This window comes from Aspergillus luchuensis, chromosome 1 (genome assembly GCF_016861625.1).
Source record: "Aspergillus luchuensis IFO 4308 DNA, chromosome 1, nearly complete sequence".
Classification (NCBI taxonomy): Eukaryota; Fungi; Ascomycota; class Eurotiomycetes; order Eurotiales; family Aspergillaceae; genus Aspergillus; species Aspergillus luchuensis.
Window position 1 is genome coordinate 747,091 of NC_054849.1, and position 14,063 is coordinate 761,153.

The 14,063-nt window shown below is 49.6% G+C and overlaps 6 protein-coding genes across 6 annotated transcripts; 2 read left to right on the plus strand and 4 right to left on the minus strand.

Moving 5' to 3' along the window:
- Positions 1 to 69: 69 nt before the first annotated feature.
- Positions 70 to 4,922, plus strand: AKAW2_10262S (uncharacterized protein; the record flags this gene model as incomplete). Its single annotated transcript, XM_041685235.1, has 13 exons — positions 70 to 416; positions 469 to 1,039; positions 1,127 to 1,367; positions 1,427 to 1,486; positions 1,543 to 1,790; positions 1,854 to 1,877; positions 1,996 to 2,050; positions 2,101 to 2,148; positions 2,203 to 2,580; positions 2,651 to 3,211; positions 3,280 to 3,391; positions 3,451 to 3,711; positions 3,770 to 4,922. 13 exons carry the CDS (start codon positions 70 to 72, stop codon positions 4,920 to 4,922), a joined length of 4,059 nt encoding a protein of 1,352 aa, XP_041536982.1.
- A 523-nt stretch (positions 4,923 to 5,445) lies between these two features.
- On the minus strand, positions 5,446 to 7,566 carry AKAW2_10263A (DEAD/DEAH box helicase; the record flags this gene model as incomplete). The annotated part of the gene is made up of 7 exons (XM_041685246.1): positions 5,446 to 5,529; positions 5,607 to 5,760; positions 5,850 to 6,035; positions 6,120 to 7,035; positions 7,124 to 7,305; positions 7,368 to 7,401; positions 7,455 to 7,566. The coding sequence occupies 7 exons, from the start codon at positions 7,564 to 7,566 to the stop codon at positions 5,446 to 5,448; spliced, it is 1,668 nt and encodes a 555-aa protein (XP_041536983.1).
- Positions 7,567 to 7,723: 157 nt separating this feature from the next.
- AKAW2_10264A (uncharacterized protein) lies at positions 7,724 to 9,118 on the minus strand (the record flags this gene model as incomplete). Its single annotated transcript, XM_041685257.1, has 4 exons — positions 7,724 to 7,835; positions 7,896 to 8,581; positions 8,671 to 8,813; positions 8,887 to 9,118. 4 exons carry the CDS (start codon positions 9,116 to 9,118, stop codon positions 7,724 to 7,726), a joined length of 1,173 nt encoding a protein of 390 aa, XP_041536984.1.
- Positions 9,119 to 9,596: 478 nt separating this feature from the next.
- On the minus strand, positions 9,597 to 10,670 carry AKAW2_10265A (uncharacterized protein; the record flags this gene model as incomplete). The annotated part of the gene is made up of 1 exon (XM_041685268.1): positions 9,597 to 10,670. The coding sequence occupies one exon, from the start codon at positions 10,668 to 10,670 to the stop codon at positions 9,597 to 9,599; it is 1,074 nt and encodes a 357-aa protein (XP_041536985.1).
- A 769-nt stretch (positions 10,671 to 11,439) lies between these two features.
- pex7 (putative peroxisome biosynthesis protein (Peroxine-7)) lies at positions 11,440 to 12,587 on the plus strand (the record flags this gene model as incomplete). The annotated part of the gene is made up of 2 exons (XM_041685279.1): positions 11,440 to 11,603; positions 11,678 to 12,587. The coding sequence occupies 2 exons, from the start codon at positions 11,440 to 11,442 to the stop codon at positions 12,585 to 12,587; spliced, it is 1,074 nt and encodes a 357-aa protein (XP_041536986.1).
- Positions 12,588 to 12,846: 259 nt separating this feature from the next.
- Positions 12,847 to 13,751, minus strand: AKAW2_10267A (DUF1014 domain protein; the record flags this gene model as incomplete). The annotated part of the gene is made up of 3 exons (XM_041685290.1): positions 12,847 to 13,363; positions 13,454 to 13,554; positions 13,695 to 13,751. The coding sequence occupies 3 exons, from the start codon at positions 13,749 to 13,751 to the stop codon at positions 12,847 to 12,849; spliced, it is 675 nt and encodes a 224-aa protein (XP_041536987.1).
- Positions 13,752 to 14,063: the final 312 nt, after the last annotated feature.

Here is a 14,063-nt window from a genome sequence, read left to right on the forward strand (position 1 = left end):
TCGCAGAACCCACTTCGCCTCACCATCATACAAGTAGCCCGAGCTCGGATTTTCCGATAGGTTGCATCAATGAAAGAGCTGGCAAGAAGAGTATTTCGTGTGAGCGGATTGCCAGGGACTCTGGAGGCTCCAGAAGATATCGTTGAGCTGCTCAGCAACCGGCTGGGTGTTCGTGAGAAGGCGATCACCGTCCGTTCTCTTGCGCGGTCCTTGGGTGACCATGAAAACCCTCCTACCACGGTGGCAACGGTCATGTTCAATGCTTGCCTTCGTCGGATTGACGGAAATCAAGATGGAGATGAATGGCATATTGACCCCTTGGACCACAATCTTGATCGTAGACGCTATATACTGGACACCCACTTCAGAGGTCTGACGCCTCTAAATGATAGCAGCCACCCGCAGGCTTCATATGAGTAAGGACTGTCATCCCTTTTTTGCGCGATGGGTGTTTAACCTTTCTGCCAGTTGCATCGCAATTTCGGGTCTAGGAAGCCACCCTTTCGGGTCCTGGCAGTCCAAAGGAGTTAACACACACAAACCATATATGTGGATCTTAGACAACCTAGTTCACCCTGAAAATCAGGTTCGGGTCATACTTTATGGCTACGATACCAGGCTTCAAGACAGTCTTTCCTTCCAGAACATCCAAGATCTCGCTACGTCCTTAATTGAACAACTTCATATCAATAGGGGTACAATGTGTAAAACACCGCTGGCTTTCTTAGCCCATAGTCTGGGAGGACTAGTCGTTAAGCAGGCTATGGTCTACCTGGCCGACGAACAATCCTACGGCACGGAATACCAGCCTCTTCGGGATGCCATACGTGGTGCAATATTTTTTGGTGTCCCAAGCCAGGGCATGGATGTTAGTGATTGGAAAGCTATTGTCCAAGGAAATCCCAACGAAAACATGATTCGCAATCTATCCATCGAATCTGATTTTATATCCAAACTCACGGAGTCGTTCAACGGGATCTGGAATGAACGTTGCAAATTCTTCTGGGCTTACGAGCAGCTGATGTCGCGCCAAGTCAATGTATGTGATAGACACTATACTCGCTACCCAACACCAATTGGCTATATAATATGTTACATGTACAATGGGGGTTCTGACTAGCAGCAGACAGGGGCCGATGGCCGACTGGCCCGAAATGGGGATACAATCGCTCTAGTGAGCCCGGAATCTGCAACGTGTGGGTTCAACAAACGTAACCCTAGCGTAACAATCCCAATCTCGGCATCCCACTCCGGCATGGTCAAGTTTAGTCAAATTTCCGAGTACTTGCCAATTGTGCGGGCAAGATTGTTGGAGATTCTACAACTCCCCTCCCCGCGGCAAAGTAACACCGACCATGATGCACAGTGTAGGAAAATGCAGTCGTTACTAATGATTCTATGCCTTTTGCTTACCAGATTCATTTAGCAGACAAGTCGGTTTCAGCAACTGAAAGCCATCCGCAACCATCACCACACATCATATTCGGTGGGTAAAATCTCGTACATACCAAACTTCGATCAATCGTTGACATCATGTACCAGAGCTGTTGGAAAAGTTCCAGAACGTCTCAAAGCTGACTGAGACCGAAATTAATTCTCTTACTAGCAAAACTTTGAGCGATATTTATGGTTCAATCCATCACATCGAGATGGAACTAGACAACGTGCCAAACAGGATAAACCACCTTGCGCGACTAGATCCATTTACGGTGGCGATGAAACAGTTTGGCAAGCTGACCGATGATATTAAATTATTCTCCCACGGTTCGAATAGCATGGGCTATGTATGGGTAAGCTGCCTTGACATTCGCCTGTCACGATGTTTGATGTGAGTCGCGCTGATCTTGCCGCAGGGTCCAATGAAGTTCATCGTTGATGTATGTGAGATAAAGCCCCCAAGATTAGACCCTCATAAACTCAAATGGTCCCTGATATACATACTGATATACGAGAAGACAACCTATAGATACTCAGAGCATTTCAAATCCATAGTAGTGGAATACAAATCGATTGGGGACCGGCTACCACAACTCGACGGATACCAGGCCCTGTTTGTACAATCTCCTCATCTAAGAGAAGTCCTGATATCTATTTAAGAAGATATCCTGCTCTTCCAAGCTGACATAATCCGACATCTGAAACTGCGGCGTGAGTCCTGTCGTTGTCAACACGAGCTTATAACAGAAGCTAACTTACCTATAGATTGGCACCAGCTGTTCGACAGTTGGTTCAAAGGCAACAAAGCTGAGTTCGAGCAGATAAGCTTCAGGACCGATCAAAACAGGTGGCTGATTGAAGGCAAATCCAGTCAGCAGGCGCTCGAAGCAGCCCGAATTAGGAGAACAATATCAGACAGAGTGCTTGAGGGAAAGAATGAGGCGGCAACAATGAGAAGAGATACAGTGAAACACTGGCTCTCCGCGTTCGACATTCAAAAAGAGCATTTCACACATCGAGGAAAGCGGCATGACTGCATGAACCCCGGTCGTTGGCTACTGAAGAGCCAGAAATTCATTAGATGGGCAAGGTCCGATACATCGTGGAACCCGTTGCTTTGGCTCAGTGGAGCTCCCGGGGCAGGTAAGTGGCCCCCTTTCAGATTTGGTTCATATGAGAGATGGCTAGAAATCATGCTGAACATCATCTCTAGGTAAGAGCGTGCTTGCGTCCATCGTGATCGACCGACTCAAAAAGCGAGGCGCATCCGTCGCCTACTTTTACTGCAAGCATGGCGATGAAAAACGCACTTCCGTGGAAAGCGTTACAAGATCAATATTGGCGCAGCTCCTTGTCCTGAACCCCGACCTCCTGCCATACTTCCACGATAAGGCCCAGACAGGTGTGTCACTAGCATCGCCCAAAGACTCTGAACAAATATTGGGTACATCGTTGAGGAGTTTTGAGAGGGTCTATCTTGTCCTGGATGGTCTGGACGAATGTGGGCGCGATGCGAGAGGGGCTATCGCCAGGCGGTTCCGTAAAATGGTTGATCTCGAAATCAAGGTGGGCTCCATTCGATGTTTGTTCATCAGTCAGGATGACGGGGTAGCCGCGGCTGATTTCCATAAAATCCCGTCCATCAAGATTGGTAATCAGAACAACGAGGATATTGAGAATTTCGTCGGCCAGTGGCAGCAACAACTAGTCACCAAATTTGGTCCATTCAGCCAGCTTTCGCGCCTTAAGAAGATCATCTCAAATCGAGCCAAGGGTAAGGGACCCGAAGAATTTCTGAATCACCTGCATGATTAGGTCACGGATCACTCTAACGCCTCCCAGGGCTTTTTATTTTCGCCGAGCTGTTCGCAAAACTCCTTGAGCAACAGCTGAGTATCAAAGACCTCGAAGACCAACTTCGTCCCGAAGTTCTGCCGGTGGAGTTGGATAGTCTGTAAGTTTGATCCGGCGAGTTTACTATTCCGGAATTGGAGCTGATTCTTTGCCGTGAAGCTATGAGCGTATCCTTGATCGTGTCCACGAAGCAAGACACCCTAACACTATAAGGCGTATCGACGAAATACTTGGATGGATCGTTTGTGCCCGTCGGCCGCTACGATGGGAAGAAATACAGACCGCAGTCTGTATCGACCTGGAAGAACGGAGCTTCGACGATCGCAGACGATTGGTCGAATCGCCAAAGGAAATGTTCCACTCTCTTGTGGTGTATCACTCGAATACAACGGTTGAGCTAGTTCATGGAACTGCAAGACAGTAAGCCTCTCTCATATTGCCGGGGGCACTTCTTTGGGCTAACTCTTGACTGGAATAGGTATCTGACGAAGAGGAAAACGCTGCCAAACGGTTCGGAAGAGAGGCCTTTGATCAAGGTCGACGAGGGGAATTTCTCACTAGCAATGCGATGCCTTACATACCTCTCGTTTCCAGCGTTCCACCTCAGTCGGACTGAGGAGGATATTAAGTCCGATCTACGCGAAGGACTCCATCAACTGTATGATTATGCAACTGCCTGCTGGGCTATGCACCTGGAAGGGGGCATTCTAAATCTGGAAGAGTGCGATCTCGCTCGTCTCCACAAGGCTTTAAAAATCTTGGTCGAGTTGCACTGGTCCAAGTCCCACAAGCCTATCCAGATTACCAAAGAAGTGCGCAAAGTGTTGTCACCTTTTGAACGATTCCCGGGCAACATCAAACCGAAACAACATAACCGTCTTTTACAAGCGGTAGCCTGGGCTAAGAAGCAATCGGGGTCATCAGGTAAAGGCCCCAACGACAAGGACGCGCTTACTCTGTGGAAAGTCACGGCCAAGATCAGATCAGTATTGGAAAAGATCGATACCGAGAGTAATGACTTCGCGATAATCGAGGAAAAATATGGCGCAAGACGGTACAAATGTCCTCGGGTCAATTGTTACTATTACTATCACGGCTTTAAGGATTTGGGCCAGCGAGAACGACATACAGGAAAGCACACCCGGCCGTACCTCTGCGTTGTCGTGGGATGTCCGAAGCAGGCCTTCGGCTACGCGGTCGAAGAGGAATTGCGACAGCACTTAGATGGCATGCATTGCATTAAGGATCCCGGCCAATCAGTCATGCCAATATATTCGACATTTGACAAGCAGAAGGTATTAAAGTCCAGGGGAGGCAACGCAAGTTTTCAATGCCCCGAATGTGATCAGACTTTCACCCGCAAGCATAATTTCAGGCGACACAAGGAATCTCACACTGCCGACCAGGATCGTTTTATTTGCGCTAAGTGCACCAAGCCCTTCCTGCGAAAAGACGCATACGAGCGTCACGTGCGTACACACGATGAGAAAAGGTTCAGCTGCGGCGGAATTCGCAGAGACGGAAGGAAGTGGGGGTGCAATAGATCCTTCTCCAGAAAGGACGCGTTGAAGCATCATTACACCAATACGAAAAGGGGGCAAATGTGTGCCAAGTCTCGGCCACGGGAGTAAAAGCAAGCCGGCGGCAATAGCGACGACAACTATTTCAAGTAGTGTGTGAAGTTGCCGATGGAAACCGGAGTCATTATTGAGACGCGAATTACAGCTGGGACGCCCGCATATACTCTCTTTCCAGGACGGGTTGCAGCTCGGCGTGGTCTAACATTCTGCCAGACACCTCTGCCTCATTCCATCATCATTGATGAGCCGGCTCTATACAGAGCTTTATACTATAATTTTCAGGATATTTGGAGCTTCAAAGGCGTTTTCAAAGGCGTTAAGGATCGGTTAGAGATTTATTAGATAGACTTTCCTTTCCCTTTACAATTTGTTTTTCCTATTTTCTTCTTATCATTCAGGCTCAAGATCAAATAGTTATGCACTTTTTATGAAATAAAAAGACCTCATAGTGGTGAATTTGAGCAAGGTTTGTTCCGTACAGCCAGGATATCTTGGAAAGCAGCAGACAGGTGTAGGTAATTGACGCTGTCTAGTTAAGAAATAGAGAATTATAGACATTATGATATCAAGACATCTAATATATCAACATGTCCCTCTTTTGTATTTCACGCTCATCTAATGAGAGCTGCTTCTTCTCTGATTGTCTATGCTCTATCGACTATTTTCCTAGTTAGCATGAACCCCTGGACCTTCTTCTGTTTCACGAAAAAGCGGTAAATAGTAGAAATGGCTCACCTCCTCAATCGTTCCTTTCATGATATAGCGACTAACATAAACATGCTTATCCTGACCCTGGCGTAAACCGCGACCGATTGCCTGACTCTCAACCGACGGGTTCCACTGTGGTTCCAGTAGGTGTACTCTATTTGCGACGGTCAAATTATTCAAGCTATGTCCTCGAATTCGTCAGCCTACCCGAAGAACTTGCAACAGACAGTGGGCCAAAGAGACTCCCCCTCATGTCGTAACTCAACTTACCCTACAGCGCCTGCCCCTATCGTGATCAAAAGTACCCGTACATCTGGGTTGCATTGGAAATCTCTAAGCACAGACTGACGTTGCTTTGAGTCCATTCTGCCATCAATTCGACAAAAGGAGATGTCATTTTCGTTGAACATTCGGCCAACGAGATCGAGGCTCCGTGTCCAGAAAGAGAAAACTATGCTGATCAAATTAAAAGAGCTGGTTAGAATTGATGCACAAGTATTGTAGACAGAGAAAGCTAGGTGCGGTGCTGGGTATAATTACCTTTTATCCTCCAAATAGTTCTCCCGGATGTTGGCAAGTAAAGTCACTAACTTGGAGGGATAGATAAAGCCCGCCTGGGACATATCAACCAGAAGGGGGAACCCCGGTCCAGCAATCTCACTCTGCCCGCAGTCTTCCATTTCATTATCGCAAGGGAGGGGTGTTGTTGCCGCCGTCGTTGTAGTTGTCGTATTTGGAGTCCCCAGGTCGTATAGGCTCTCTCCCTCCCCGACAAGGCCGGCCTTGGTCTGAGCAAATGCCTGACATTCCAACGTATGGCGGGGGCCAAGTGAGAACAAGGAATCCGGCGATGACGGTTGACTATCGCTTACATCATCCTCAGAATCCGACGTCAGGATTTTCGTGTTGTAAGTCGAGCGGATATTGACTTCGCCCCGCTGGGGCAACGTGACCACTGTGTCCAACGACGACCGCTGATCATCACCGTCGTAGTCCTTGACCTCTCCTCCGAGACATATACTGCTCATTCCGGTATTGCAGAACATTCGCATGCTGACTGCGGCCATGAGCTGCCCGTTGCAACCCCGAGTAAGCTCATTGTAGGCTCTGCGTTCCACCTCGGAGAATGATAAGCGGTAAGTGATGGCGGTGCTTTGAAGATCCGGGAATAGCGTGGAAAATCTACGCCTCAAGCAGATCACCGCCAGAAGAAGTTCCAGGTTCCGATGGGGTCGATGACAAATGTCGTCGGCTGATGCGGAGGACGACAATTTAGCTATGTGTTCGTGAAAGGCCGCATGGCTGTCCAAGTAGGGGACGCGGAGGAACCGAACGAGTGACGCGAGATCGTGGAGTGAATTCTGAATTGGGGTCCCTGTTGTGCACCATCGGATAGAGGCTGAAAGGCTGTTGACCGCCTGAAACGCAAGTGTGTCCTCATTCCGTATATAATGAGCTATCGGGGAACATTTAGCATATCTCGAGAAATTTCATAGCAACCAGCAAATGGTCTTGAATAGTGTGGGTGGGCTCGTTAGTAGTACCTTCATCGAGAATCAACCTGTGCCAGTGAACTTGTTTGAGAACGCCCCCCCCCTCGCTTTTACTGAATTCTGCTGCAACAGTGTCGTATGTTGCAAGTACGATAAGAGGAGGCGATGCGAGCGAGAACTGACGCTTTGAACCATGATACTTGTAACATTGCAGGGTTCCTGGAGTAACATGTCTGATTGCGAGTGTCAGCGAGAAGGCTCATATACGAAGAAATCACGGCCGTGTGAATCTTACTTTTCAACTTCTTCAATCCAGCCTTGAAGTATTACTACATCTCGATAAGTCACTACGGAGGACATGGATGGATTGATATGCACTCACGTTCAGTGGGCACGACAACAAGTGTGGACTTCACAGGAACCGGAATCGTATCTGCTGGGGTTTCCAATGTTGCTTCAACGCAGGATAAGCCTGTCACTATACTGGCGATCATGCTGAGGGTCTTTCCCAATCCCATATCGTCTGCAAGAATGCCGCCACGGATGTCTTCAGGCCGAGAGGATATCTTGCCTGTGATTTCATGTTTGTAGCTTTCCCACCCCCCGCCTTGTGAATAGGGGTGTTACAACCAGAGGTGGGAGGTTTCACACTTACACGCGCTCACCCGAATCCAAGTTCTCAAGTCGCCAGAGTGTCTTCTTACTAGAATGCGGATAGATCGTTTCTCGAGAGAGAATGAAGTTGACCGCTTCTAGCTGGTGGCTGCATCAAATTTATCTTCCCTGTCCCTTTCGCAAAGGCGCACAAAGAAAATTCAATTACCTTTTAAGTTCCGTTTGAATGCGGCTATCGATACACGCCTCGTTGAGCAGATTTTGCTGAGAAGAACATTCAAGGACCGCTTGAGCGTCACCACGGTCATCTTCGAAGTCGTTGGGCTTGTTCGCTCCCGCCTCGTCAGAACCATTCAACTCCTTCTGATTAGCAATCCGCGGTGTATGTGGTGGTTTCAACTGTTCGGAAGGCGGTGGTCCCAATGTGTACGACCATTGAGGATTATAATACCTAATCTGGTCGGGCTTTGGGACTGGACAACGCAACTGCAACTCACGCCGACCACGCTGAGGCTGAGTAAGTTGGTCTGCCAGGGGTTTCGCAATAGTCGAGAGGCCGATAGCAAGAATGTTGATTTTGTACGTCCAAGAGGAAGGAGAGTAAGATCCCGAAGAAAAATTCTTCGTCACTGCTCTTATCTTCCGCCGGAGTTCATCCATTGGCATCACAGCCAGCCAGATCGGGTCCTCTTCGACTTGTATGGAGCTGATTCGACGGTGTGTTGCATAGTCTATCGTCGCAACACAAGCGCCTTCGTTTGAAAGAAAATCACTCCGCGTCGGTTCTATCGAGAGAGGGAGTGAAGCAAACGTATCAGGTATCCCGAATGATTGATCAACGCTTAGAGAGTACGAACCCAGAACAGGCTGGATTTGAATATCGACATCTCTCAGCTATCCCACGTTAGCTACTCCGGATGGGTAGGGAAATGAACAAAAGGGGGGAAGGAGGAGGAAATGAAAAGGTGATCCATATGACGTACCATCCCGAAGCATATGTATTCTGCCTTATCTTCCTGAGTGCTTTGCAAGGCCTTGTCATTATTATTGTGGCATTGCTGGGGAGGGTCCTGGACAGGTTCTGGAGCCAAATGTTTGGGCGAAAGTGCTTGTGGTGCTGTAGAGCCTAGGCATAACATGAGAAGTTAGACCCCATTTTGGGGGGGAAGGGGGCGCTCGACGGTAGGTATTGTACTCACAGATAGCCTCCGAATCGCCCCCGGCTTGGTCGCCTTTCGGCCGTAAAACAACGTGTACTTTATTCTCAGAGACGAGAGAGCTCGGAGAAGTTTCCGTGTCTCGAACGGAGCTGGAGCCGCTGGTGAAGGGCTTGTCAATCTTGGATCGCTTTCCCCGGTGACCGTCGGAATCCGTATCATGGATATCGTCGACTGATTCCACGACTCGCTTCTGAGAAGAGTCCGATGACATCTCGTCAGGAAAGTTCAGAAGCAGGTACTAGTGTCAAACTGTAAAATGCCGAGAGGAGGAGAACGGAGCTATCGCGCTCACACTTAACTCAGAGCTAGGGCACGAAGTAGTTTTCACAGCCACTTGGAGCAATGGTATAAAATCACCAAGGCTTATGGAACGAAGAATGAAGACTTCATCTGAGCGAAGGGGGGGGGGATAAAGTCCCTTCTTAAATAGGCATGAGCGATTGCTGTTTCTCATGGGTTGTGTAGGGAAGATCCGGGGATAGGGAGGTTGTTCTCCACCGATCGGCATCTTGAACAAAGAAAAAGGTACACAAAAGTTACCTCCGCTTGGCTCTGCCCACCATCCTTTGTTCTTTCTCTCACTTCTTTGTTTATCTAACTACCTGGGCTTGCTTCGCCACATTATAGCCTGTCTATCCATTAAGACTCTCGGTACATGTCCTGACTTCTACCAACCCCAGCTCGGATAATCACACACTTTTCCTATACTCTCTTCCCTCCCTTTGTATCCGCCTATGATACAACACCGTGAATCCAAAATGATAACAAAACAACACCGCCCACATCATCAGCATAATCCACAGCAGACTCACCGTGAAGAAGATAGACGCCAAGGCGAAGACAGTGCAACTTTTCTGAAACCGCCGATTTCCTTGCAGTGTATCGGTTGCCAGTCCCACCTGCATGGCCGATAACAAGACCGACAGATAGACGAGTACTGCCAGGATCCACGAAAAATGGCGCTCAAAAAACTCTTGGTACCATGTCGAGCCCGGCATGAACCCGAGAACAAGGTTACGGATGGAAAATATCGAGGGTGTGAGTCGGTATATATAATTCAGGCGACTAAGACGCAGCTCGCCAAACTCGTAACGCTTGTTGATAATTGCAGGCTGGGGCTGGACCGAAGGATCACTCAGTGCGGGTAGGGGACTATTCCTGCTGTTATCATTATCATAGTTCTTGTCCTTCCATTCGAGAACCTCCTGGACAAGCTTCGTCCAGGTCTTCCACTTGACGTCGTTGGGAAGAATGTGCTCGTTCTTGGCGATTCGGAAATCGATCAGCCCGGCGATGAGCCATGCATATGATAAAAGCAGCCCGCACGCGGCGGCGTACAACTCGCGATTGGGGCAGATGTTTCGCACCCAGAACTTGTGATCGAGGAGATACTCTGGCACTGGCTTGATGAGGATTCGCCCGGGGCTCCAAACTAGATGCTCATCGGGCGACTCCGTGAGTATCACCGTACGCTTCATCAGTTTCTGGCGATGGAGTGGGCGCGCTGCACGCGGGAGACCAGCGAGCCATAACATATGGTGGATGCGATTTAACTTCGGTGTCAACAGCTGGAAGTCTAAATAGCTTTGGAGATCCTCGTTGGGCTTTATCAACCGATTCTGAAAGTTCACGCCTGCTGGATGCTTTCGGGGGGAGCAGATGTTCTTCGTCAAGTGAAACGGCGGCGTCACATCATTCGTATGGCTCTCTGGTGTCGTTGACTGATTAGAGTCGGGGGTAGAAGAAAACAAGGCACTGTTCATTTTGGTTATTGTCTGGGGTAGGGAAGGAGAAGAGAGATTGAAACGTATAGTGCTAACAAACACCAGGGAGGAAGACGAGGATGGTCGGTGATCCCTAGTAGATTACTTGTGGCTTGTGCTGTCACGAGTTTGAAGAAGATGCCGTGTCTCAGTTGAATGCAACTACTCCGTATGACTGTTTACTCCTGAGTATACTATTACTGTAAGCGAGGACCCCTGGCCTGAAGGAGCCTATTTCGGTGACTGTTCCATGAACTACAGAGTAGTCCACTTACGGTCATAGTGCATCGTTGACCCTAATAACCAACAACAACCTGTGTCGAATGTATTGCTACCTATACAAGGCCAAAGGAGACTCTACACTGTCGATGGTAGCTACAAGGCATCCCGTGTTGAGGCTGGTTGAGAGGCTAGTGGATTTCCTAAAACGCCAGAAATATGATCCATCTACCCGCCGCTAGCCTGAGGCACACAATACCCTTCAGGCATTAATTATTGTGTGCCTCAGGCCATCAGCACAACCCAAATGGTGACCGAACCTCGGCACGTTGACTCCCCGCAGTCAGTCCATCTCCATCTTCATCTGCAATTGCATCCGCATCTCCATGATCTATCAATCTCTCCATTTCAACACCAACACCAACACCAACACCAACAATCCACCCACCACCTCCCCATCACTTTCACAACGCCATGATCCCTTACCCCAATTAAACCCCCCTCCCTTATCAACAACCATCTCCACTCCATTTCACCACACCCTCCCAACATGCTCCACTTCCGCACAGAAGGCTTCAACGGCTGCGCAGTCAAGTACTCACCCTTCTTCGACAACCGCCTCGCCGTCGCCTCATCCGCCAACTTCGGTCTCGTCGGCAATGGCCGACTCTACATTCTCGAGCTGACTCCGAACGGAATCGTTCCCTACAAATGGTATCCCCATCCCCCAAACCCCATCCCACTTCCAAACCAACCCAAAATCTAACCAACCCCTCGAATAAAACCAGGTTCACAACCCAAGACTCCCTCTACGACCTAGCATGGTCCGAAATCCACGAAAACCAAGTCCTCACAGCCTCGGGCGACGGAAGCATCAAGCTCTTCGACACCGGAGTTGCCGACTTCCCAATCCAAAACTGGAAAGAGCACAACCGCGAAGTCTTCAGCGTGCACTGGAACCTCGTCGCAAAGGACCGTTTCTGCAGTAGTAGTTGGGACGGGACAGTGCGCGTGTGGACACCAAACCGCCCGCATTCCCTCCTTACTTTGCCGACGCATAGCTGCACGTACAGCGCGGCGTTTTCTCCGCATTCGCCTGATATACTGTCGTGTGTGTCGTCGGATTCGTATCTACGGGTGTTTGATCTACGGACGCCGGCGTCGGCCTCGAACCATTTGACTTTGCAGATCCCGATTCATGGTGGTGGTGCTGCTGCTGGGGGAGGAATAGTGCCGGGTGGGGGTCCGATGGCGGCGACGGCGCCGGCGGAGGCCTTGACCATGGATTGGAATAAGTATCGCCCGTCGACGATAGCTACGGCGGGGGTGGATCGGACGATTCGCACGTTTGATATTCGGGCGCCTGGGCAGGGGCCGCAGACGGTGATGCTGGGACATGAGTATGCGGTGCGGAAGGTGGCCTGGTCGCCGCATTTGTCGGATGTATTGCTGAGTGCCAGCTATGATATGACGTGTCGGGCTTGGAGTGATCAGACGCCGCCGGGGGCGGTGGGCGATGTCGATGTGATGCGGGCTGGACCGGGGCCGAATATGGGGGTTGAGTTGGGGAGAATGGGTCGGCATACGGAGTTTGTGACGGGGGTTGATTGGTGTATGTTTGGGAGTGAGGGATGGTGTGCGAGTGTGGGATGGGATGAGAGTTTATATGTGTGGGATGTGAGAGCAGTGATGGGTTAACCTGATACCTCCATCCATCCATAGATTCTGCGTGTCGTGTGTATTGGACATGGATATAGATTGCATGATACCATTGCATCGTTAATCATCTCATCTGCTATCAGCTATATGCTCTATGCTTTTTTAGAAATATCCATCCCTCCACAGGCAAACCGGGTATATCATCCAAACCCAACTATATCAAACCGCCCCCTCTCCCTCAAAACAACCAAATATAAACCGAAAGAGAAAAAGAAAAAAAGGGGAAAAAAAAAAGCGATTATTTCGCCAACCTAGCCTCAACCTTCTTCCTCTCCGCCTCCTTCACAGCCGCAATTTCCTCCCGGCTCGCATCAAACGCCACATGCACCTGGTTAAACGGATTCTCCTCACTCTTCTCAAACTCCTTCTTACAGATCTCAATGCGCTGGTTACGTCTCAAACCGGGATTCTCAGCCTCAATCTCAGGCAACCGTCTCTCCTCGAACGCCGCATACGCAGCCTTGAATCGTCTCTCCGGATGCCGATCCACCTTGCCGCTATCCTTGCCTGTAAGCGACAAAGCGTCGAGCGCATTGTCGATACCAGACGCATTGAGCGCAGAAGCCTTCTTGCTGGCCGGGGAATCGTCGAGCTGCGACAGATCCAATGTACCCCGGCTGGGTCCGGCGTTCTTCTTCGCGGCGGATTTTGTGTTCTTGGGTTTGCTGGGCTGGGAGGCTTCTTCGGCGGCGAGGAGGGCGTCCCGTTCGGCCTTCTTGCGTGCCGCTTCGGCTTTTTTGGCTTCGGCGTCTTCGCTGAATTTCCAGAGAGATTGTGTTAGATGACGTGTTCACTTTTTGGCAACAACTTTTTAAAACGTTGGTATTGGGAAAGGAATGGCGTACCGCTTGTTGTTACCCTTCGCGCCCTTGGACCACTTGGCGTCTTCTTCGGCGGCGCGCTTGGCGTCCTCGGCGGCCTTTTTGCTGGCGGCGGCTTCGGCTTTCTATATCCATATTAAAACTTGTTAGCATTGCTTTTTAAAACGTTGGCGTAGTGGTTGTGGTTGACAAGACGGTAATAATGGTGGTGATGGAGCGGGGGCGGGGTAATATTTTGCATTGAGGGCAGAAAGGTGAAACGTACACGGGCATTGCCCGCAGCCTTCTTGGAGTTCTCGCCGGCGGCCTTCTTGCCTCCCATTTTTGCGGATAGTATATACAGTGATTATTGACGTGGGAGGGGGAGAAAGAGAGGAGAATGTAGGTAAGTAGTTGGGAAAAGTAGCTAGGAAGCAAGAAGAAAGAGGAAGAAAAAGAAAAGCAACGATGTCATCCTATGGCGGGAGTTGATGGGCCGGGACGGAAGGAAATTGGAGGGAAAGTGGAGCGGAGATGACTAAGAGGGGGGTGGAAATGAACATGTGATGGGGGAAGCCCTTATATGTCTATCTATATAGGATTATTTATTGTATTGATGTTGCAAGTGGTGGGATGAGGCAGGTAAGGATGAATA